The sequence below is a fragment of the Notamacropus eugenii genome, chromosome 2 (assembly GCF_028372415.1).
Source record: "Notamacropus eugenii isolate mMacEug1 chromosome 2, mMacEug1.pri_v2, whole genome shotgun sequence".
NCBI classification, from domain to species: domain Eukaryota; kingdom Metazoa; phylum Chordata; class Mammalia; order Diprotodontia; family Macropodidae; genus Notamacropus; species Notamacropus eugenii.
This window is the reverse complement of record NC_092873.1, coordinates 97,971,383-97,996,407: the sequence shown is the minus strand read 5'-3', so window position 1 is coordinate 97,996,407 and position 25,025 is coordinate 97,971,383. Positions and strand designations below refer to the sequence as shown.

Here is a 25,025-nt window from a genome sequence, read left to right as displayed (position 1 = left end):
GGACCAGGGCTAGAGGAATTATGCCCTGAAGTGTGGAGTACTGTTCACAAACAGCTTCTGAGTCCTAGGACACTAGGTGTCCTGGATAATGTCCTGGATATGTTCTCCCTTTTCCCAGGCCCTATACTTGTGTCTATATTCTTCGTGCCTTGTTTAAATACATGCCCTCACAAATCATAACGAGATAAGACCCTTTCTAAATAATGCTGTTCCATAAGCAGACAATCCAAATGAAAATAAGCCTGAAAAGTGCTGGGGAACTTCTGAAATTTGTCTTCCCGTGGAACAGGATAAGGGAGATGTTCTGTGGATGGGGGAACCATCTCAGGCCTGGGATAGGAATCAGTTTCCCTGAAGGGTAGAGGGATGGACTAGACCAGGGTTCCCCAAATACTGCTCTGCTCTCCCTCTAAAGGCCTGCTGGTAATCCAAATGGTCAAGAGAGGGGCAGCTTGTGGGCACCCCTTATCTTGCCACATTAATGCCTACATCTCGGCCTACACCTCTATCCTTTTTAACAGTATCTTCAGGAGAGAAGTGTCTCCCCAGTAACTGTCTTCCCAACCTCCCATCAGTCAGCAAATGTCCAACCAATCTCACAGCTGTTAACATAAAAGGGGGGGGGGATGGGCCGAAACCAGAGCATAATCTTATCTCTACTGATTAAAGAAGAGGAAGTAATCTGCTACATAAGAGATGACAAATTGACATAAAGAACTTTCAGAAGACGAAGGGTAAGCAATCCCAGAATGGGAGAGGGAGGTATCAGGCTGGGAAAATAAAGGATGGGCTTCCCCCATCCACACAGCCTCAATGGCTGGTAGAAAATTAGGTGTATAACATTTGGAAGCAGAGGGAGGCTGAAATGACCTACAGTGGTCCCTTATTGATTAAAAAGTCTGAGTCTGGGCAGTTTCCTCAGTTTCCCTCAGGTTCTAATAATGATCGTCAATCATTGCCTAATACTCTTGGGATGGGGATGGGGGCTTCCAAAATGGATTGGTAGGGTCTAGCAAGGCCATTTAGATGGCACAGGTCCAGAAAGTAAGTCATGGGCCTAGGTGAATAAACTTGGTCCCTCTGTTTCTTCCTGCGTGTAGTTTCTGGGGGCTTTGACCGTACTTGTTTCCTGAGATAATAGGGGCTTTGAGTTCCTCTCCTACTAGTTCCTCCCCAGCTCTCCCCCTCCCTCCTCTATCCCTCGGGTCCTCTTACTCCGACCTTTTTAATCCTTGCCCTCCCCCTTCCCTCTTCCTGTGTTTCCTTCTTCCCCCTCCAGCTTCTCCCCAGTCTCTGGGGACTTAAGTCACATCACCCAGGCGGCATATTCTGCACTGGGATTGGGAAGGGGGAGGCAAATAGGGAAGAGGAGGGCCCTAAGCTAGATGAGGGGTATCTTCCTCGCGTGCAAGGCGGGGCTGGATACTAGGGGCTCCGTATTCTCCTGGGGACTAGGGATTGGATCCTTGTTCGGGCTGGGGCGCTGCAGCCTGCTCATATCCCTCTAGGGAGCCCAGGACCCCGACAGAACAAAACCGCCTGCATCTCCTAGGCAGGGGACTGAGGAGTCTGCCCGGGGCCCCTTCCCTTCCATGCTCCAGTTCCTGACTGCTCCTAGAACTGAGTCCACCCCTCTCCTCTGGCCTTCCAGAGTCTAGAGGACCCCAGACCCTTCCCTCCCTCGTCCCCGGCCTAAGCCCGGGAGGACTCTGCCTCAGCATGGTAGGACAGCGAGAACAGGGTGTCCCCAAGGCCGGGAAGAAGGTTGGAACTGTGCAAAAAGCGAGGGCCAGGGAGCGGGCGCCCGGCGGGGGGCGGCGCTGCGCGGTGCCAGGGACGCCGCTACTGCTGGGCTGCTACCTCGCTTACCTGGCATTGGGCACAAGCGTGTTCCCCTCGCTGGAGAAAGACGCCGCAAGGGACCCCGAGCACGGCTTCCAGAGAGATAAATGGGCACGCCTGCACAACTACACGTGTCTGGACAGCTCCGCGTTGGACGCGCTTATCCGGGTCAGGCCGGGATTCTTCTCTGGGGAGGGGTGGGGATGAAGAAAAGGCTAGGGGGCTGGGGACTAGAGGAGGGAGGGTCCTACGATGAGTGAGTAGGTGAGACAGAGAGAAAGCCAGGGGCGAGGGCTCCTCCTCCGACGGATCCCCCGGAGGTAGCCTGGGGTGGACAGGGCTGGCAATGTTATCTCTGTTAGGAGTGGGCTACCCGTAGGATGCGGAGCGTAGAGTAAGGAAGGGGCGAACGTCTTGGATGGGAGAAAGAACGGCACAACTTCCCCTGGGGTCGGAGGGTGTTGGGGTGCACTGCACTCCACCCCCAGCTCCTCCACTCCACCCCCAGCTCCTCCCCTTCCCCCCCTCAACCGGTGTTCCTGCCCCAGATGCTACATTTGGCCCAGATGCCCCCTGCACGGGTGCTCTCGGTGCTAATCCCCTAGTTCGGTTCCGTAGTGTCAACAGTGTGTAAACAAATGGAGGAGAGTGGGTCAGGCAGATGATCTGGGTCCTTAACACCACAACCCTAGTACCGGCTTTCTATAGGTAACTTACCTTGGAACTTTGAGTGGGTCAGAGCCTCGGTTTGCTCATTTATAAAATGAAGGTTCTGGACCAGATGGCTTCTAAAGTTCCTTGCAACATTAGTTTGAGATGGTTTGAAGTGAGTTGGGGAGTGCAGAGCCTGGGAGGGGAAGGAAAGGACTCCACCCTTTTTGAGCTGAAGAGGGCAAATCCACAAGATGAGTTTTTAGGAGAAATCTGCCTGCCAGGAACTCACTACCACCACTGCCACCCACAAGCGTCAAAGACTCCTCACCTTTATTGGTAACTAATCCTTCACCTGTCTGCCCCTTCCTAGCAAAGATCAGGAGACTGGAAATTGAGATGAAACAACCTCCCAAATGTTTGATCTCAAAAAATCCGGCACTTATCCCTGACAAGTATCCATGTTATTGCACTTCATCCCATCCCACCCTGGGAAGCTGGACACAACCCCAAGAAACCAGGTGGAGCCAAGAGTCCAATTGGCTCAACAAAGGGCTGATTTTTCTCCCAGAAAAGGCAAAACCAAAAAGATCCTGTTGGGTCTCCAATAATCTCAAGAGTTCAGAAGTCTCCCATCCTTCCCTGTCCCCCACCTCAGGCCTGTCTCCCCTTCTCTCCCCCAGTCCTAGGTCTGTACTCTGGGCTGTTACTTTAGTAGTTCCCTCACTCTGCAGAGGGAAGGGTTCAATGTTACTCTTTCTAGAGGGAAGGGAGGTTTCTAAGCTGGGAAAGAAAAATGAGGAAGAGGCCCTAAACTGAGAACCTTTATTCTAAAGAGGGAAATACAGTGCTGAATGAATGAATAGCATTTATTAAGGACTATATGCCGGATAATACAAATGGAAATTTGAGACAGCTCCTGTCTTCAAGGAGCTTATATTCTAATAGGAGAGTCAACACATAAGAAAGAAGACAGGAAAGTGTATTTCTTTTAGTAAGTCATAAGGATGGTGAGTGTTGTTAGGTGGTGGTGGAAAGGAAGGAGCTGTCAGGAAAAGTCTACTGCAGAATGAGATCTGAAGGGAACCCGGGGAAACTCAGAAGTGGAGTTGAAAGGGTTTCAAAGCATTTTAGACTTTCTGACCAGGCATTTTAGCCAGCTGCTACCACTCCCTGGGATGGTTAAATTTTTAATGTGAGCATTTACACCCTGGAAATGGGCAGACACTACAACTCTGAGTTTGATTTATAGTTTTGCTGATGGTCTAGACTTAGAAAGTTATGGAGATGTTAGCAACATAGATTAAACTTAAGAGTGTGTCATGCTTTTCTAAAAGCCACTGCAAAGCAATGGAAATGAGTAGGTATACTCGAACTGTGAGGAAGCCTGTGTAGCATGATCAGAGAGGTTCGAATAAGGATCTTTGCAAGCGTCCAGGTTTGGAATGCCAAGTACAGCATTTTCTATTCTGAGGGCATTAGGAGCTGGTAGAGCTCATGGAGGTTTGTGGGGGGAAACAACCAAGGGGATAGCATGACCAGATCTGTATTTTCGAAAGAAAAAAAGCAGTTGGATAACTGAGTGGAGAGAGATGAGATTGGGAGATGAGTTAGAAGGCTGTTACAATGGTCCAGGCAAGAGGTAATGAGGACCATAATTAGCATTAGGATTGTGTGAGCGAAGAGAAAAGTAGGTCTTTAGCAGAGATGCTATGACAGTAAAAATTCTGGAAACTGGCAACAGATTGGCTATGTGGGGTAAGTGTGAGGAGAGAGTAGTTGATGATATGGAAGTTTTGAACCTGAATGACTCAGAGTTTACCTTAATAGGGAAGTTCAGAAGTTTTGGGAAGGGAAGAAAATGAATTAACAAGTTCTGTTTTTAGCATAGTGGGTTTTGAGATGCTCCATATTGAGCGTTAGACACACTGAGTTTTGAGATCCAGTTACAGTATGATAGTATTGATTTGATTACAGCTTCCAGAGCAAGGAGAGAGGGGAGGGGAAGGCAGAGAAGAGGAGGAGGAAGAGAGAGGGACAAAGACAGACAGACAGAGGACAGATACCCCCATAGACAGGCCGAACAGATGTCAAGAAGATAGGGTGAATTGCTGGATGGAATGTATTCTGAGGATAGATGGAGATGATGGGTCATTTGCGTTGTGTGTGTACTCACTCACCCATCTAGAGTGGTAGTTCCAAAGCTGCATGCTCTAGGCAGGGGTAGGGAAGCTGCAGCCTCAAGACCACATGTGGCCCTCTAGGTCCTCAAGTGCAGCCCGTTGACTGAACCAAGTGGCCCTTTAGGTCCTCAAGTACAGCCCTTTGACTGAATCCAAACTTCACATCTAAAGTTTTGGTTAGTCAAAGGGCCGCACTTGAGGACCTAGAAGGCCACGTGGGGCCCCCAGCCCACAGGTTCCCCACCCCTGCCCTAGGGTATAGTTTCAAAGAAGGTGTATCAAGGCTAAGTCCTATGGCTACTATTCCTGCAGGACATTATCTGGGAATACAGGAGCGGTTTCATCTTCCCCAGCAACACTACCAGCATGGGCCGATGGGAACTAGCAGGCTCCTTCTTCTTCTCCGTTTCCACCATCACAACAATCGGTAGGGTCCTGGGACCTGGGACTTGGGATGTGGGGCAGAGGGGAGGAGATTTCTTCTTAGAGGCCGCTAGGTGTCACACTGCTTGGAGCTCAAGTCTTGCCTAATTTACTAGCTATATGACAAATCACTTCACTGATGCCTGCCTCCGATTTCCTCAACTATAATATGTGAATAAGAATATAATCGAATTCACAGGGTTGTTGTGAGGATCAAATAAGATAATGTTTGTAAAGTGCTTTATGCACTATATAATTTTTGAAATTCTTTAAGCTATATAAATGAAAGCTATTATTATTGCCCCAGATGGTAGGGAAGAGAGCCTATAATGCTATCCTATCATTTAGGCTTTCTAAGGCACTTCAGGGATGGGGTTGAGAGATATCATTTCCCCCAAAGACCTCTACATTGGGGAAGATGCCTTCCTATTTCTAGTACCATCTGGAAATTCAACACACGGTCAGGGCCATTTCCTTTCAAGGACTGTCTAGGAGCTTGGGGAAATTTGGACAGCTGTGTGGTAGAATGTACTGAATCCTTTCCTAAAATCTTAGAATATGGCAAAGGACTTTAGAAGTCACCTCCACCCCTTAGTTTACAGAGGAGGAAAGCTGATGCCCAAAGAGGGGAGAGAATTGCCCAGGATCACACAGGTGGACTTGGATGACAGATTCCAGTCCAGGTCTCCCAACTAGTCTGGTACCCATCACTGTAGAGGCAGGCATCATCATTCTCCCTGTTGTGTAATCCAAAAGCACCTCCTTTCACTCTAACCCTGTTCTTGGTGGAGAGATAAGGAAAAACTTCTCTGTAGATGTGAAACTGGAGGAGGTTGAGAGAGCCAGTCATGTGCCTCAGTACCCTCTCCTACACTTGTGCGGGACCTGACTCCCTTGGTCACCTCATTGTGTCTGATGGCCCCTTTGTTCAGCTTCACACTATACAGGCAGAGTTGAAACAGCTCAAAGAAAGAGTAGGATGTGCAAATCTAGAGTATCCACCCCAGATATTCACACGGACTTTCTGTGCCCAATCCATGGTAGAGCCTTCCAAGCTCTTGTTGGTCTGATCAGCCACAGTCAGACAGGTAACTTAACTTCATCATAGTGAAGTCATTTTGGTCCTCGGCGTAGGACTACCAACCCATGCTGGCCACCAGGTGGCAGTGTAAAACCATCAGTCAGATCTCTGCCTAGAAGTCACTTTTGGGTACAATAGTGTCTAGTTTCCAGTTTGAGGGCTGGGGCTGGGAAGAGATTTGTAGGATTAGGTGGGAGTGTAGAGAGGGCAGTGCTAGTGTCCAGCCATACCCTTGCCCTCTTTTCTGGTTCCTGAGGTCTGGCTGGACTTGGCCTCACTCTTTACTCCTCACCCCCCCAATTAGTTTCTCTGATTGTCTACATTCCTAGAGGACATTCCCAGTGCTCAGCCCAGCACTTGGCCCATAGAAAACATAATAAATGTTTGTTGACTGACTCCCTGGGATTAAGGAGGAATGGCTTCACAGACTGGGCTATTTAATTTGGAACTAAAATCATAGAATCATAAATCTGAGGATTGGAATATTGGATCAAAAAATCATTGTCATCTGAAGTACCCTCCCCTTGGAAAAATATGCTTAAAATATAGAAAGCAGGGAAGGGAAGAGAGGGTGATCTAGTGTAATAAGCCAGGCATTTATTAAGCACTTACTACCAGGCACTGGACTAAGCAGTGATGTCTCTGGTCAAAGTCCCTTGGAGATGTCATAGAATCTCAGACTTAGAAGGATCTCCAGAAGCCACCTTGTTCAACCAAGACCAGGACAAAGTTATCTTCTGTAACTAACAAATGGTCATCCATCTTCTGCTCAAATACATCCAGTATTGGGGAACTCACTGCTCCATAAAGCAACTCATTCTATTTGGAGTCAGTTCTAATTGTTAGGAGCCATGCCTTAGACTGAGCCAAAATCTGCCTCTCTGTAATTTCCATGGACTTTTCCTAGTTGTGTCCTCTGTTGGCCAAGCAGGACAAAACTAATCCTTCTTCTAAATGACAACCCTTCAGATGAAGAGGGCCATTATCCCCACCACCTAGTCTTCTTTTCTCCAAGTCATACATCCTCAGTTTCTTTAACCTCATCAGATGGTCTGACTTCAAGTCAACTCTATCCTGGTGGCCCTCTACTAGACATATTCCACCTTGTCAATACCTCTTCTAAAATGGCATCCAGAACTGAACACAGTACCCCAGGTCAGAGGGCAGCTGAATAGCTCAATCACTCATTTTGGATACTACATACATTTATTAATGATCCCTAAGACCAAGTCAGTGACTTTTGACTACCACATCATTTTGAGCTTGCAATTCATTAAAATACAGAGATCTTTTTCACCTGAATTGATTTTGAGTCAGAGGTGCAACCAGAGACTTGGTTTCCTGCGGGAGGAAGGAGAACCCAGTCAGTCAACAAGCATTGCTTACTGTGTAAGCAGTAAGAAGACAGTGCTTAGTGTGTGCCATGCACTGTACTGAGGGGGAAGAGTATAAAAGAAAGTCAAAAAACTCACTTTTTAATGGGAAAGATAAATAGAAACACCTATATACATATAGAATTTATACAATGTAAATAAATGGTAATGAAGGATGAGACTGGGAAAGGTCTCTTGCAAAAGGTGAGATTTGAGCTGAGACTTGAAAGAAGTCAGGACAAGGAGGTAAGAAGGGAGGGCAAAGCTTCTGTTGAATATGCCTGCCTTCCCTGGGCCACAGCTCCTATTCTACTGTCATTGTGGTACCACAAAAGGCCCCTTTTCTCTCTGTCCTTCCTCCCCAAATCTCCTGTGCTTGAGGTCAAACTGTCCTCTACATCACTGCTGTGTACCCCACAAATGACTTTGCTCTCAGCAGAAGATTTCCTAATGGCTAATCAATTTCTAACCACATGTCCTGCATCCTTTAGTTGTGGATTTGATTATTTGAATTGAGTGCAATATTTTACATTATTCCTATTAAATTTCATCATCCGCTTTTAGCCTCATTTCATCCTGTTGAAATCTTTCTGCATCCTAATTCCATCATCAATGTATCAACTATCCCTATTAGTCATCCACAGATTTAATAAGCAAGCCATCTATGTCTTCAGTCAGTCGTTGATAAGAGAACACAGAAGACAGCTATGTGTTATTCCTCTAGAGCCCTCCCTCCAGGCAACGTAATCTACCCATCAGCACTCAACTCATTGGACTGAGTCAGTCAAGAGTTCTGAAACCCACATAACTGTTCTTTTTTTATCATTTGATCTCTCTCTTTCCTTCATGTCCACAAAGACATTTCAAGAGACCATTAAATGCTTTGCAGAAATCTTCATAGGTACACATTCTTGGCATGCCTCCTCACCCCCAATCTGTCAAGAAGCCTTCTGTAGTATAGATCATGGTCTTACCCATGGAGTCACTGTTACTCATGTAAGTTAGTTGAGAGATTAAAGTAGATCAAGGCAAGAGGCAGCTGATTTGCTAGGTCTAGCACCGAGGGCTCATTGCTGGCCAACAGACTGGGAATGGACAGTCTATAGTAATGAGTAAGGTGGAGAGACTGATGACACAGTCAGGGTGGGCATCATTACTATTATAAGATCAGAGGGTCATAGATTTAGAGTTGGATCCAGTGCAGTCCCTTAAAAGCAAAACCAAGGCCAAGAGGTCAAGTGAATTGTCCAACGTCCTACAGGTAGTAAATGGCAAAGTCTACATTCAATCTCGGATCTTCTGATTCTTTCCCCAGCACCAAAAAGGAGGTCCTACCTAACAGGTCACATCTAGCTATCCTCTTTGCTCAGGTCTAGGTCAACAGACCTTGAATTTTGTGTTTTGTTAAGAAACCATATTTATGAGCAAGGCACAAAAAAAAGGCACCCGGATGGTTGGGAAGAGGCACACAGACACCCAAGATGTGGGCTTTTGATTCTCTCAAGTCAAGACCACCCCCAGAGTCAGGTAGTTTTCCAAAATTTATAATATTATGGTCCTGGCTGTCCTTCTGAAGTAATGGTCCCAACTTGAAATCCTTAACACCACCCCCTCATCCACCCAAGGAAGCTGGTTCTCAGAATATCTGAGAAGGACCAAGAGAACAGGGAGGTGGGAAAACACAATACAATCCAGTGTAACACAACATAGTACAATATAGTCAGTACAACATTTCCCAGTCCCCTGAATTTATGGTGGGTGATGCACTGAACTACTAAATGAAGTTACCTTCCTTAGGGATTGCCATCTAAATGGGGAAAATTGGCATAAACAAATTAACTCCGGTACATCTTTAAGGCAGTACTTCATAAAATGTTTAACAGTGATGCAAACTGCATATGTAAGCACTGAGGAGATAGCAGCAAAAAGGTCTCAGTGGAGATTTAGTCAAGGAAGACTTTTTGGAAGAGATTGATGACATGAAAGATGGTAGACTGGCAAGCAACATGTGCCATGGTGTGATACAATACAGCCTGTGAAGGGAAGCCAAGCTGAATGGAGGGGAAAGTGGATATCTTAAAGTGAAGAAATGGGCAAACCTAGGTACCAAAAACCAGCCAGATCTGACCCACCTGGGCATGGATCCACAGATTCTTAGTCTCTACCTCTTTTCATTCACATAATCAATCAGTCTGCATGAAAGGAAAGGCTTTACCAACCTGCCCACCAATAGTCAGTATCCGTTTGCAAAGGAGGACTCTTGTGGATTGCCCAGTGAGATGTCCTTGGCTCTTTGCCATGTAACATTAGAAAAAGGCACGGATGGTGTGTTTATAAAATGTGTGGAAGCTTCAAAGCTAGGATGGTTAGCTGACAAGTTATATGACCCAGCCAATGATCCAAAAGGATCTAGACAAGCTGAAACATTGAGACAAGCCTCATAAGATGAATGTAAACAGGGATCAGTGTAAAGGCTTAGATCATTGCTCAAAAAATAGAATTTTCACGATAGGGAAGGAATAGACAGCAGGTCTGTAAAAAAGAATCTGTGAGTAGCTAAGTGGTATAGTAGATAGAGTGCCTGGCTTGGAGTCAGGAGTACCTGAGTTCAAATGTGGCCTCAGATACTAGTTGTGTGACCCTGGGCAAGTCACTTAACCTTGTTTGCCTAAGTTTCCTCATCTGTAAAATGAGCTAGAGAGGAAAATGGCAAGCCACCAGTCCAGGATCTTTGCCAACAAAACCCCCAGAACAGGTCACAAAGAGTTGGATATGACTGAAAATGACTGAATGACAGCTGAAGAAAATCTGAGGGTTTTAGTGGATTAAAAGCTCAACCTGCATCAAGAGGCCACCCCAAAAGCTAATGTGATCTCATTTTACATTAGGAAAAGTACAGCCCCAGAAAGAAGTAAGAGAGAATCTCCCTGGACCCTTTCCTGCCCTGGTCAGACTACATCGGGGATATTATTTTCAATTTTGGGTGCCAAAACATTGACACGCTAGAGAACATCCAGAAATGGGTCAGTAGGACAAAGTAGATGGGCAATCACAGCATCCTTCTGAGATTTAGAGTAGGAATTCTTAAACTCTTTCATGTCATAGACCCCTTTGCAGTCTGGACTTGAGCCAAGAACCACGTTGGAATTTTCCCTGAGAAACTTACTGGCTGTGGGACCCTAGACATGTCATCTGTAAAATTAGGATAATATTAGCACCTGCCTCACAGGGTTCTTGTGAGGTTCACATGAGAAAAGACCCCATCTCAGAGTGATGTTTGCTGTCTACATTCCTAAGTGAAGGAAATGCTAAACCTAAATTAGAAATTAAATTTTAAAAATTAAAAGTAGAAAATTTAAAAATTTCCCCATTCAAGTTCTGAGACCTCCTGAAATCTATCCCAAGACCTCATGATAAGAGCCCGTGCAATAATGGAAAATAAAGTTGGAGTGGTAGGGTGGGACCAGGTCATTTAGATCCTTCAATCCCGTACTGAAAAATCTAGACTAATTCAGTCAGGAATCACTGGAGTCTATTGAGCATGGAAGTGACTGGATCAGAGAGATCCTGAATTCTCTGAACCCAATCATGAAGGGCAGCAAAGCATTGCCCTTGGAGCCAAGATCTGGGTTGGAATATCCCCTGAGAAACTTACTGACTGTGGACCATTGGCATGTCACTAAACCCATGCTAAGCCTCCATTTCCACATCTGTAAAATGAGGAAAATAATATAGGCTTCTTGTGAGAATCGAAGGAGAAAATGTGTATAAAGCATTTTACATAAACATAGACATAAAGAGCTGGCATTTGCTAAAGAAATATCAGCTGTTATTATTGCATGTAAAATTAAAATAATACTAACACTGGCTATTTCATGGGGTGGCTGTGAGGCTCAAAGCAGATTACGTCTATAAAATTACTTTGAAAGTATAAAGTACTATTACTTTTCCTCCACGAAGGTCACCAGTTCTTACTTCTTGGGTGACTTTGAGCAAATCACTTAACATTTTCAAGTCTCAGTTTCCTTATCTGTAAAATGAAAGTGTCCAACCAGATGACCATTAAAGCCCCTTCCAGCTCTAAATCAAAGATCTCAAGTCTTCCTACGATGCCACATCATGGCTTGGAGTAGATACTAAGATTCTCAAAGGCTCTATTTTGAGGAGGTACCAGAGTACCATACAAAGAGGATGAATTTTAAAGTTCTCAACTCTGCCACTTAACTCACTATGTGACTATGGGCAAATCATTTGATCTCTTAGGCTTCAGTTTCCTTTTGTACTATTCCTATGTACATCCCTAATACAATGACCAGTAGAGAGCAAATCTTAGCAGGTTCTAGGAAGCTAGAAAAGGATGCTGCCCTGCTGACAGCCCGTTACTGCCTAAGTTAGCTAAGGGCAAGGATACTGAACAGACCTCAAAGTGGGATGCATTTCTTTGACCCCAGCTAGTCCTAAAACACACATCTGCAAAATGGGAAAAGGATTGGGCTCTGCATTGGTGCATTGAACACCCTCATAAATGAAGCAAGATATTCTGAAGTGTTGACTCAAGCCCTACTCTAAAGTCTCTTCACTGGGAAGATAGATGGTTCAAGTGGATAGAGGGCCAGATCTGGAGTCAAGAAGACCTGAGTTCAGATTTGACCTCAAGACAATTACTAGGTGTGTGGCTCTGAGCAAATCACTTAATTTCACTTTCCTCAACTGTAAAATAGAGATAATAATAGCACCTAACTCATAGGGTAGTTGTGAGATAATATTTGAAAATGAGAATATTTGAAAGATCTTAGTACCATGCCTGGCACATGGTAGGTGCTTAATAAATGCTTCGTCTCTTCCCTTCTTCCTCATGACCTGGGTTACGCTACACCAGAGGAACACAACCCCTGGCAGGTTCTACTGTAACAAGCTGCAAAGCTACAGCTACGGTACTATCAAAGTGACCGTGTTTCTTCTCAGAGGATCAAACCTGCTACTTTCAAAGAGCCTCATCAACAGAGGGCTGGCCACAAAGTGATGAACTGTGACTACACTGAAGAGGTTGTTTATATTGTTATCTTTTATGTGAATTAGATGAAGCAAATCCTCTCCCCACTCTCATACCCCCTCCCAGGTCCCTTCCAATTGAGAGTCTCTGATTCAAGTCAAACTCAACAATATTTCTTAAGCACCTAATATGTAGCCTAGCCCAGTGTCTAAAGAGCTGGGCTTGGAGTTGGAAAGATCTCAGTTTAAGTCTCTTCCCCTCCCCTGTGACACAAGGCAAGTCCCTAACCTCAATGCCCTGGCAACTAAGGCTGAAGTTTCAGAGCCATTACAGATCAATTTGCATTGGTAGAGAGAGTTTACTCATCTGGAGTTCCCTTTACACATATCCAAATTATGTCAGTCAGTCAACGAGCATTTATTAAATGCTTACTAAATGCCAGGCACTGTGTTAAAAGCTGGGGATACAAAAAAAGGCAAAAAACAGTCCCTCTTTTTAAAGACATCACAGTCTAATGGACTTCGTGTTTTGTTAAGAAGCTATGTTTGTAACTGAGGAATCAAATGTTAAGAATAGCTGGAAAGGAAAAGGAAGGAAAAAATATGTTGCTATTTTTCTTTTTTTAAATTAAATTTATTTTTTTAAATGAACAAAGATCGAATTTCTTCCCCTCCAACCTGCATCCCTCCTCTCACCACCACAACTGGGTGGTAAGAAAAACAAAACAAACCTTTGTAAAAATTATTGTGTGAATGTGTGTATACATATGTATATGCATATATATTTATGAATATGTATACGTATGTGTATACATGTAAGTCAAGCAAAACAATTTCCCTAATTGGCTGTGTCCAGAAAATGTATGTCTCATTTTGCACCTAAATCCATCTCCTCCCTCTGTCAGATGAGTTGTTGCTATTATTATCCTGTTCTTACCATTTTCAAGGGACTTCAAAGAAAAATTCTCCTGGGACAAGTTGCTATCCTGCTATTATTGCTTCATATTTAAAGTTCTATAGACTTTTGCACAGGTAGATAAAAATAGTCGTTTTTTGCAATTGAATAAAAAGTGTTGAGATGTAAGTTCTTCCTCTTTGGGCTCAATGAAAGCATCTTCAAGGCAACTCCACTGGCAGGCAGGAGGAAGGGATTGACAGATACCCCTTCTTGTTACCACATGTTTTTGATCTCCTCTTCTTGGTCTCTATGTTTTGAAAGCTTTTCATTCCATGCAGCTTGGGTATTATGAGTGTTTGCTTGGTATGACAACAACCATTTTAAAAGCTGCTTTTCATTTTTTATGGATAGATGTAATATCCAGGCAGTTATGGGCCACAGTTTAGTATGTAATGATGGTCCAGTTCAAGTACATTTAATTGGCAAAATTCTCCAGGATATTTTGAAGTCTATATTTGTGATATGGGGATTTGTCATATGTGAGTCCATGACAGATAGCAAGGCTCTGATGCATACATAATTCTAGCAAACAAATCATATTTTGCTAAGTATTTAGCAAGTAATAAATTTTTATAGCCTAAAGTGATGGGTTACACAATTTTTAAAAATTATTTCCTTTGTATAATCAACATTGATCATTAGGTCTAAATCCCTTAAGGATAATTCTTCCTCTGATTTCTGGTGGCAGTAACCTGGTCTGTAGTTGCCATCATAAAGCTTCTCGATTTCCATCAACAAGTTCACATGACACAGTCTGTTGTCATTATTATTGTTAAAATTACTTTAGTTCTTGTGTGAGGGAATGGCAGCCTTGGACTAGGGTAGTGATTATTGGAAGAAGGAGAAATGAACAGATATGAGAAACCCCTTGGAGATAACAGAAAAATTTATTTTAGGTGGATGTCTAGTAGAATTGACAGAGACAGGGAGCTTGTTTGATTTTAGATGTCTTCTTTAGTAGGTGAGTAGATAGATGGATGGATGGATGGATGGATGGATGGATGGATGGATGGATGGATGGAAAACCTGAAATGCTAATAGGTATCTTTAAGTGGAAATAACCTAAAAATATCTGAAAATAAAGAAATGAAGGTGCACATGTGGGTATCAAACCAGACTTGATGATAGTTGAATGAAGAAAATGTAAAAATCGAAAATAGATGGATTCCAGATGAGAATAGGAAGAGAAAAGGGAAATAATAGAAGAGAGAGAAAGATAGGTTAGACAAGTAAGAGGGGAATTAAAGTAGTATAATGAGGACTAGGCAGGTAAGGGGAGAAAACAAAGTAATAGGGATAGGATAGAAGGACAATAGTGAGTAAAAATAAGAGGGAGGGAATTCACAAATAGTAATTATAACTTTGATGTATAGAATGATTTTGCAAACACACACACATATTTGTGTCTCATAGTAGCCATCTTTAGGGTAGCATGGGGAGGAGAAAAAAGAAATTTACATGATAACTTTATTATATATTTAAAAGAAATAGTAAGTTGCATATAATAGATTTGTAGTTTCATGTGCAATCATCTTTTTTTTATTACACTATGTTATGGAAATGTTTATTTTATTCTATAAATTAAAAATTAGATAAATTTAAAATTTTTTAAATAATAACTGTTATAAAAGCCAAAGGAAGAAAGTATGCTAGAGTGATCAACAGGATTGGATGCTATAGGAAGGATGAGATGTAAGAAAAGGAGGTCATCATAGACCTTAGACTGGAAAACAATTGCAATGAAATGGTGGAAGTAGAAGTCCAACTGCCCTAGGGCTAATGAGCAGAAAGGGAGAAAGGGAGAAAGGGCATGGGAGAGGAAAGAGAGAGGAAAAAAAGGAATAAAAGGGAAGTTGAAACTTCAGATGGATGGAACCTTCATAAGGGGTTCATTTAGAATTGCACTTCCCTGTCCCTTTCTGCATGGGCAAGGAGGAATTGAGCAGAGCCCTCAGCTAGTAGCTATCCTATTCCATTCCATTTTCACCTTCTCCAATGGAATATGTGGTGAAGGATGGAAGGAGACAATACTCTCATCTTTTCCCCCATTTTCTTCAATCCATCCCTTTCTTCATCCTTCCTGGTACTGGAAACCCTGAGAACAGAGAGACAGAAGGGTCTAGTAAGGTATGGTGGAAGGGGTAGATTTGGGATATCCCCTGCAACTATCCCCCTGTAATAACCACCTCCTGTTGTGCCCCAGGCTATGGGAACCTGAGCCCCCAAACAATGGGTGCCCGTCTCTTCTGCATCTTCTTCGCCTTCCTGGGAATCCCTCTGAATCTTGTGCTACTCAACAGGTTGGGACGCATCATGCTGTCCTGGGTTCAGCGTTGGGCCCACCGGCTGGGTGAGGCCCAGCAGGTAAGAGAGATTGGAAGGGGTAGAGAGGACTTGAAGGCATTGGCAGAAGTCTGGAAGAAATGGAGCCAGGTTCCCTGCAGGGAACATGGGGATCATTTCTGAGGATGGGGAATCTGTTGGGAGGCAGGAGATCTGGGGGAAACATTACTGAAGGTAGGGGTCACTCTTAAGGTTTAGTGATAAGAATTAGGAGTGGGAAAGGAAAGGTCACTGCTTAGAATCAGGGAGTTACTAATTGGTTTGAAGGTCCTGATGAGTTGAGGGATCACTTATGGGGATGGGGAAGGGCCTTTCTTGACTGATAAGGGAAAAAGTCAGAGACATAGATGTGTCATGGAGGGTCAAGGGAAATACCAGCTAGCTGCATGGTGGCCCCAGGTATAAGGGTATACAGGTGATGGAAGAGAGGATGGGTTACTTTGGTCCCAAGTCACTGCTTCATGCCCCCAAGCTCCTGCTGCCTCTACCTGGGCACCTTCCAGGTTCATGGGGTCTATCCCTTGCCCTGTTAAATTCACTCCCTCTCTCTCCAGATATGCCCCATGGTTTCTTCTCTGTTTTCTCTTACAGAACAAGGCCAGAGCTCAGTGGTTTGTTGGTTCCTGTGCCTTCCTCTCTGGCCTCCTACTCTTTTTCCTGTTGCCTCCAATTCTCTTCTCCTACATGGAAGGCTGGAGCTATGAGGAGGGATTCTACTATTCCTTCATCACCCTCAGCACTGTGGGCTTTGGTGACTATGTGATAGGTGAGATACTGGGAGAGGCAAGGAGACTTCCAAGGGTCATCACAGCCATCCTCCTGTCTCCAGACAAGACTGTCTCTCCCTCTTTCCTTTCCCAGAGATCCCAAGGGCAGATGACACCTTATCTCTGATGGTCCTTATCTGAGACTCACCACAATTAGTCACTCTGTTTCCTAGCTATGGCTTTGGGAGCCTTCGTTTCCTCCTCTATAAAATCAGGGGAGTTGGCCCAGATGGCCCCTATGGTCCTTTCTAACTGCAAATTCTATCAACCAATGATCTAAAGCGCTTAGCACAGTGTCTGGAACATGGTGCTTTATAAATTCTTATTCCCCTCTCATTCATCACTATGGATGTAAATCTAGAACTAGAATTAGGGATAGACAAGCGAGGCAACTACCTACCCCTCGACCTACAAGGAAGCACCAGGAAGAACACTTTTTAGTCCTACTACATATTGATGCCCATATTTTTAAAGAGCCCTCAAACTGCACTCTTCATGGCACATTTATTTTTTAGGGAAAATTCAAAACCTTCCAGCTGCTCTGTCACACACATTTTCAAGCACAAGAGGGCTCCATTTTCCAACTTTGCCCAAGGATGTAACCTTACCCAAAAGCTGATCCTAATTCTTCCCAAATCATTCCCATTGTAAAGTTAACCTTTTGTTCCCCTTTGGTCCAAACATCAAAGGAAAATGAGGGTAATTTGGTCGAGATTCTCTAGTGCACTAAGGACTGCAGGCAATTGATTCAGTGCAGATCCATCCTCCCCACTGGAGAAACTTAAAGTAAAGCTTAAAATAAATGTCTAAGTGATGGGGTAATAAATATTCTCATCAAAGAAAGCTGAGGACTCAGGCTAGTGTTTGCTGTCACCAAAGAGGAAGAAGGCTCCAGGGTATCTAGACCCCCTCCTCCAGGACCACCCCACCCCCACCCCCACGCCCCACCACCACATTCCTATAGGAATTCCCAGTCTTAGGAAGGTGGGGCAGGGGAACCCAGTAGACCACACATCTGTCATTCCAGTCATACCTGAGCTTGTAAGAAGAGCCATGCTCCATGTAAAGTAAAATACATAATAGCTCTTCGAGGACAGAACAAGTGACTGGGTTCAAGTCTGACCTCTGACACTGACTAGCTAGCACATAATTCCACTGCTTTTGGACTCATTTTCTTCATCTATAAAATCAGAGGGGTAGACCAGCATTTTCCAAAATGGGTCCCACAAAACCCTACTGTTCAACATCTTGGGGGTGGTGGGGTCTGTAAGAACATGTCACTAGTCTTTTCTCCCTAAAATTTTAAGTACGTTTTGCAAAATACTATGGCGATGGTATGTAGGAAAATTGACATGGTGCTAGTCTTTTCCTCCTAAAATTTTAAGTATATATTTAAAAAATATTGTGGTAGATTTTCCAGTATGAAAATTGACATATTAATTTTTTTCCTGTAATATTTTAAGTCTGTATTAAAACAATATTGTGGCAATTTTCCAATAGGAAAATTGACATATTGCTAGCCTTTTCCCTCTAAAATTTTAGGTATATATTAAAAAATATTGTGAGAGTTTTCTACTAGGAAAACTGACATGGTGCTTTTCCTTCTACAATTTTAAGTATATATTTTAAAAATATTGTGGCAATTTTCCAGCAGGAAAATTGGCTTATTCTCCAATATTTTGCTACAAAATTTCCCCAGCCCCTTTCCCCACCCCGTCCATCTCATTGATGAACTATGTCCTCAGGCTTCTCATACACTTACACAACCAACAGCATTTATCAGTTCTGTCAATATAGCTGACTCTAAAGTGTTCCCTAGTCAAATCAGATTATCTCTAAGGGCCCTTCTAGTTCAAAAAAATTACCTGATTCTATAATATATATGAGTTAGTCAGGCAACAAGCATTTATTAAATACTTACTCTGTGCCTAACCACATGCAACTAGGTGCCACAGTGGATAAAGCTCCGCATCTGGAGTCAAGAAGGCTTATATTCCTGAGTTCAAATCTGACCTCAGATACGTACTAGCTACGTGACCCTGGGCAAGATGCTTAATCTTGTTTTCCTCAGTTTCCTCATCTGTAAAATCAGCTGGAGAAGGAAATTGCAAACTACTCTAGCATCTTTGCAAAAAATGAAACAAAAAAGCCCACCCAAATGAGGTCATGAAGAGTTAGATACAATTAGACTCAGTAACAACAACATGGACCCTGTGCTAAAGGTTAGGGATACAAGGAAAGGCAAAAGACAGCCCTTGTTCTTAAGGACATCACAGTCTAAAAGGGGCGTGTGTGTTTGTCCTTCGATGCCGAAGAAGACCATGCCATCAGAGAAATGATGACATGACTTGAACTTGACTTTGTTTTCAGTGAGGGAGGTCTGTGCAGGTCACCAGCCTCACTTCTCCTCCTGAGCCATCTGAATCCAGTGACCAGATACTCATCAGGATGACTGGAGATGGCCCAGGATGAGGCAGTTGGGGTTAAGTCACTTGCCCAAGGTCACGTAGCTAGTGAGCATCTAAAAGGAGATAAGAGATGAATAACCAGTCACATACAAGATATGTGCAGAATCAATCAGGGCTCTGGCTTGCTGCCCACATTTAAAATTTCAGTGTAAGCATTTGCACCTCAGAAATTGGCAACTTGATTTATTATTTTGTTGATTGTCTATAATTTTTTAAAGTGCTATTAATTCAAATTAAACTTAAAAATGTGGGCATCCTTTTTTTTTTCTGGAGAGCATGGTTTTAAAACATTTACTAACATACCCTTGTTTTGCTCTACGTAAACATTACTTGAGCACAGAAGTTTAACAGAAGACTCAGGGAATCAAGTCATCACTAGACTGGAAGCCTAGTGACTGGAGGAGGAGGAGGATGGTGATGATGGTGTCAATGTAGCCCTTTGAGGTTTGCAAAGTGCTTTACGTACATTGTCTCATTTGAGCCTCACAGCATCCGTGGAGTACATGGAAGGTAATCTTAGATATACAGAGGATACTATCCACTCTGGTGGTAGAAAAGTGAAGAAAAATTAAGCAGCCTCTTGAGGAGGATGAAAGAAGAGAGTGTAAAAGCTGGCTTGAAGTTTAACATCAAAAAAACTAAGATCTTGGCTACTGGTCCCATCACTTCCTAGCAAATCAAGGGAGAAGAAATGGAGGCAGTGTCAGATTTCATATTCTTGGGCTCAAAGATCACTGCAGACAGTGACTGCAGCCATAATGACCTCCTTGGAAGGAGAGTTATGGCAAATCTGGACAGCACACTACAAAGCAGAGACATCGCCTTGCCACCAAAGGTCCATATAATCAAATCTATGGATTTTTCCAGTAGCAACATATGGCTGAGAGAACTGGACTAGAAGGAAAACTGAGCACAGCAGAATCAGTACTTCAGATTGTGATGCTAGAGAAGACTTTTGAGAGTCCATTAGACAGCAAGGGAATCAAATCAGTCAATACTTAAAGAAATCAGTTCAGACTATTCATTGGAAGGTCAAATACTGAAGCTGAAGCTTAAATGCTTTGGCCACACAATGAGAAGATGGGACTCATTGGAAAAGACCCTGATGTTGGAAAGATTAAAGGCAAAAGGAAAAGGGGATGGCAGAGGATGAGTCAACAGAGTCATGGAAACAACAAGCACGAACTTGGACAGACTTTGAGAGATAATAGAGGATCTAAGGGCCTGGCGTGCTATGGTCTGTGGGATCCCAAAGGGTCAGATACAACTGAACAACAACAGTCTTAGAGGGAAAGCACTGGGGGAGGGGAGGGAGGGGAGTAGAAACTCCTCTCGAAGAATTTGAGTTTTGAGTTGAATCTTGAAGAAAGACAGGTTTGTTGTTGTGCAGTCATGGCCAACTCTTCACGAGTTTTCTTGGTATTTTCATGGCAAAGGCACCAGAGTGGTTTGCCATTTCCTTCTCCAGCTCATTTTACAGATGAGGAAACTGAGGTAAACAGGGTTAAGTGACTTGTCCAGGGTCATGCAGCTAGTAAGTGTCTGAGGCCAGATTTGAACTCAAGAAGATGAGTTTTCCTGACTCCAGGCCCAACAGTCTATCCACTGCATCACCTAGCTGCCTGATTTATGTGATTTCTATAATTATAAGAGCATCCTGTTAAGGGCTGTTATGAGGAGCAAATTAGATAATTCTGGGTGGCTCCTCACAACAGCCCTGTAAGGTAGGTGATTTTATTTTCCCTATTTTACAGAAGAGAAACCTGAGACTGCGAAGGGTGAGAAGGGAGAAGGAAGAACAATTCAGACCTGGGGGCTAGCCAGCCCACAGGCATGGAGTGAGGCCATAGGGTATTGGGTTCAAGAAACAAATAGGTTGAGAAAGCTGGATTCTGGATTGAGGAGTGCATAGAGGAAAGATAAGAAAGATCCAGATTATAAAGGCCCTTGATTGCCAAACATAAGAGTTTTCTATTTAATTTTGGAAGTAACTGGGAGCTGCTAGAGTTTACTAAGCAGGGTGGGGTGACATGGTCAGACCTGTGTTTTAGGAAAATCATTTTGGCAGCTTTGTAGTGGATGGATTAGAATTGGGGCAAAAACAAGGCTTTGATTCTTCCTTGTTTTAATTTGGTAATCCCTCAGAGGGCAGAATTTCAATTCAATAAACACTTATTAAATGCCTACTGTATATTAGACCCTGTACTAAACACAAGGGGGATAAGTTAGAAAAAGAAAAACAGTCTCTGATCTCAAGGAGCCTAGAATCTGATGGGGGAAGAAACTACAACAGAAGCTGAAAAGTTTGGGGTGAGTGTAGCCCACCAGCATATACCAGCCTTTGAGTTATAATGAGGGGAAAGTGATTGAAAACAAGTTGAGTTGCTGGAAGAAAATGCAGATACCTGGAAAGTTCGGAAAGTTCCAAGCCCTCTGTAAAGGAAGACTTTGGGAGAAGTTTATGGTTCAGCATCTAGGTGGCACAGTACTAGGCATGGAATCAAAAAGACTCATCTTCCTGAGTTCAATTCTGATCTCAGACACTTCTTAGCTGTGTGACCCTGAGCAAGTCACTTAACCCTATTTACTTCAGTTCCTCATATGAAAAATGAGCTGGAGAAGGAAATGGCAAACAGTTTCTCTGCCAAGTAGACCCTCCATGGGGTCATAGAGAGTAGAACAGGATGGAAAAATCAACTTAATTTAAAACCAGCGCTTCAGAGAGAAGAGGAAACTGAGAAGGTGCTGTGTCTCAAAAATGGAGTCAATCAGTGTGGTAAGATAAGCTGAGGATCAGCTTGTCCTCGGGAGGCATGATGTTCTGTGGAGTCTAAACCAATGTCAGCTGCTGATGGAAAATGGAGTTACCTGAGGTTATAAGCCTTTTCCCCAAATAGAGAAACTGAAGTCCAACTGCCAGAGATGATTAAAGACCCTCAGACCACACAGCAGCAGCAGGGTCATGAATGGAAGCCATCCTCACCCCGGCTTTCAGAGTCTCTTTATCCCCCAAACTATGGTGGGGGTCAGTCTCCCTTGCCAGTCATCAGCTCGCCTCCAGCCCTACCTCTTGTTCTCCAATTGCATTTTCTATCCACTTAAGCCCTTTGCCAGCTGCCCGGTCCCCTGACATTTACGTTTGTGGCAGAAAAATGAAATAAGAGGACAGAAAAACACCTCCTTCCCCCAGCTCCCCCCTTGCCTGCTGCTAGCTACAGAGAAATCTTGCTCACCACTGATCTCATTTTAGCTCCCAACTAAATCACGGTCCTGAGCCTCGGTAATGTAATCAGACCTAATCCAATCCCCAACACTGAGGCAGCAAAGCTACACCAGCAGGGGTACCAGGGCCAGGGAGAGGAAGAGAAGGCGGGAGACAGGAGGTGGGTTTCTTCCCCTCTGCTTCCTTCAGTCAAGTATTTCTGGGTGCCCAGAATTAGTCTGAGAGATCACAATCTTCCAATAAGGCAAGACAAGGGAGGAGCTTGTTTGGCGTTGTCCTTAGCCCCAGACTCAAAACATCTCTAGATTTCTTAGAGAAATTGGGGGATGAGAAGACCCAAAAGAGAGAAGGAAAAACTTCAGAAAGGAAGGTTGAGGAAGTGGATTAGGGCTAGTTAGCTTTGGAAAGGGAAAGGAAACTGGCTTTCTTTTTTATCATTGTTATTATCTGTTTAGTACTGTGCCTGCACTTAGTAGGTGCTTAAAGAATATTTATTGTATTGTGTATAGAAAGATCATTGCCTTCCAGGAGCTCCCAGGCGGAATCTAACAAAGCAACAAACAAATGCAAAGGAATCTATTGAAAACACACAATAAAATATGTTTTGCATGACTTCATACATATAATCAATATCATACTGCTAGCTTTCTGAAGTGGTGGAGGAGGGGCAGAGGGAGAGAATTTGAAATTCAAAGTTTGTTTTTTTTTTAATGAATGATTAAAAAAATTTACATCGTTGGAAAATATTTAATGAAATAAGTAAAAAATATTTTTAAAAAACACTCCATAAACAGGTTACCTCAAAAAACAGGGATCCACGGGGTAGAGGAGGTGGAGGGAGGTAATCACAAGGATCACTTATGTAGCATTTTGAGGTTTGCAAACCATTTTTGCGTATGTTATATCATCTGATCCTCAGAACAATCCTAGAAGGTAGGTGCTATTATTATCCTCACTTGCAGGTGAGGAAACTGAGTCTGAGAAAGGTTACATGACATGCCCAGAATCACATAGCTAGTAAGTTCCCAAGGCTGAGACAATCTCTTGAGCTCCTTCTTTTTTCGCCAGGGATGAATCCAGAGCGGAAGTACCCAGTATGGTACAAGAATGTCGTGTCCATGTGGATCCTCTTCGGGATGGCTTGGCTTGCCCTAATCATCAATTTGGTCATCTCTCTGATGGAGAGTTCAACAGTCCTGTGCACATGCAGCCAAAGGTACCCACGCAAGACATGGGGATCCGCTGGAGACACCAAGTCCCGCAGATCAAAAGCAACAGCTGGAAACTGCGGTGGGAAGACCACCCACACTTGATAATAGATGCAGTAAGATCCCTAAGATTTAGATCTGGAAGGAACTTTAAAGATCGACTAATCCCTCATTTTACATAGGGGGATACTGAGGCCCTGAGAGAGGAACTGATTTTCCCTAGGTCTCACATGAGTAGTAAGAAGCAAAGCTGGAAATGGAATTTGGACACGGGTCTTCTGACTCCCCCCCACCCCCTTATAGCAGCTCCCTCACCATCACCACCTACCTACAAGATGACTCATAGTAGAGATCCTCAACGAACCGTGACCTGTGACCTCCTCCCCTTCCTCCCTGGCTTCCTGCCAGCCTGGTCTCTTGTGTTGGCCATTCCAGAAAAACATCCTTTCTGTCACACACCACCCCCACCACCACCACTTGTATCATAGCTCCATGCTACTCACACCCCAGAGAGTAAACTCAGAGGCAGCAATAGAGGGTCAGAAAGAAAAACCCCACTATGTGGAATTTACCCAAGAAGAAATAAATGTGTTTGTGTAAGAGAGGCGTAAACTCCTCTAGGGCAGGGAGTCTAACTTCTGTCTTTGAAAAACCCAGTGCCTATGAGAATGTCTCAAGATGTGCTTAATAAATCTTAAACTGAACTGAATACAAAGGAGGGTGGTGTTTGCTGCCCAGGACTTGAGGGCTTTGAGCCTGGGAAGACCGAGTGCAGTAAAAATGGATTCGTGTTGTTGCTGCTGCTGCAAAAGACTGCTTATCCTAGCGGACCAAGGGCTCCCCTCAGAGCCAAGAAGAGCTGGGTTCAGGTCTTGCCTGTCATACATACTGGCTGTGTGATACTGGACTAACTACTTACCCTCTCTGTGCTCTAGGCCAGGGGTGGGGAACCTGGAGTCTCTAGACCACATGTGACCTTCTAGGTCCTCAGGTACGGCCTTTTGACAGAGTCCAAGTTTTATAGAACAACTTCTTTTATTAAGGGGATTTGTTCTGTGATGTTTGGATTCAGTCAGAGGGCTGTACTTGAGGACCTATAGGGCTACATGTGGCCTCAAGGTCACAGGTTCCCCACCTTTTCTCTACACCAAGCCAGAAGTGTCAAAGAGACCACTTTGCAGAAACAAGGCTCCAAAGAGTACAGTCAGAACTAGATTAAAATGTAAATGGAAAATATTTAGCAAAATAAGGAGAAATATAAAAGAACATAGATAATGTTCATATGTGGTTTTCTAAACTAGTATGTTGGGGTAGCTAGGGGGCACAGTGGATAAAGTGCCAGGTCTGGAGTCAGAAAGATTCATCTTCCTGACTTCAAATCTGGCCTCAGACACTTCCTATCTGTGTGACCATGGGCAAGTCACTTCACCCTGTTTGCCTCAGTTTCCTCATCTGTAAAATGAGCTGGAGAAAGAAATGGCAAATCATTCCAGTATCTTTGCCAAAAGAAACC

General features: G+C 43.7%; 1 protein-coding gene across 1 annotated transcript; it reads left to right on the top strand.

Moving 5' to 3' along the window:
• The first annotated feature begins 60 nt into the window (after positions 1-60).
• KCNK17 (potassium two pore domain channel subfamily K member 17) lies at positions 61-24,116 on the top strand. Its single transcript, XM_072641998.1, has 5 exons — positions 61-2,010; positions 4,989-5,103; positions 15,707-15,867; positions 16,438-16,612; positions 23,373-24,116. The coding sequence occupies exons 1-5, from the start codon at positions 1,720-1,722 to the stop codon at positions 23,615-23,617; spliced, it is 987 nt and encodes a 328-aa protein (XP_072498099.1). The 5' UTR covers positions 61-1,719; the 3' UTR covers positions 23,618-24,116.
• Positions 24,117-25,025: the final 909 nt, after the last annotated feature.

Excerpts from the sequence above, each read along its gene's own strand:
- KCNK17 (XM_072641998.1), top strand. The coding sequence starts at position 1,720 with ATGGTAGGACAGCGAGAACAGGGTGTCCCCAAGGCCGGGAAGAAGGTT. Across the intron at positions 2,011-4,988 it reads CGTTGGACGCGCTTATCCGG|GACATTATCTGGGAATACAG; the intron begins GTCAGGCCGGGA and ends CTATTCCTGCAG. Across the intron at positions 15,868-16,437 it reads GGCTGGGTGAGGCCCAGCAG|AACAAGGCCAGAGCTCAGTG; the intron begins GTAAGAGAGATT and ends TTTCTCTTACAG.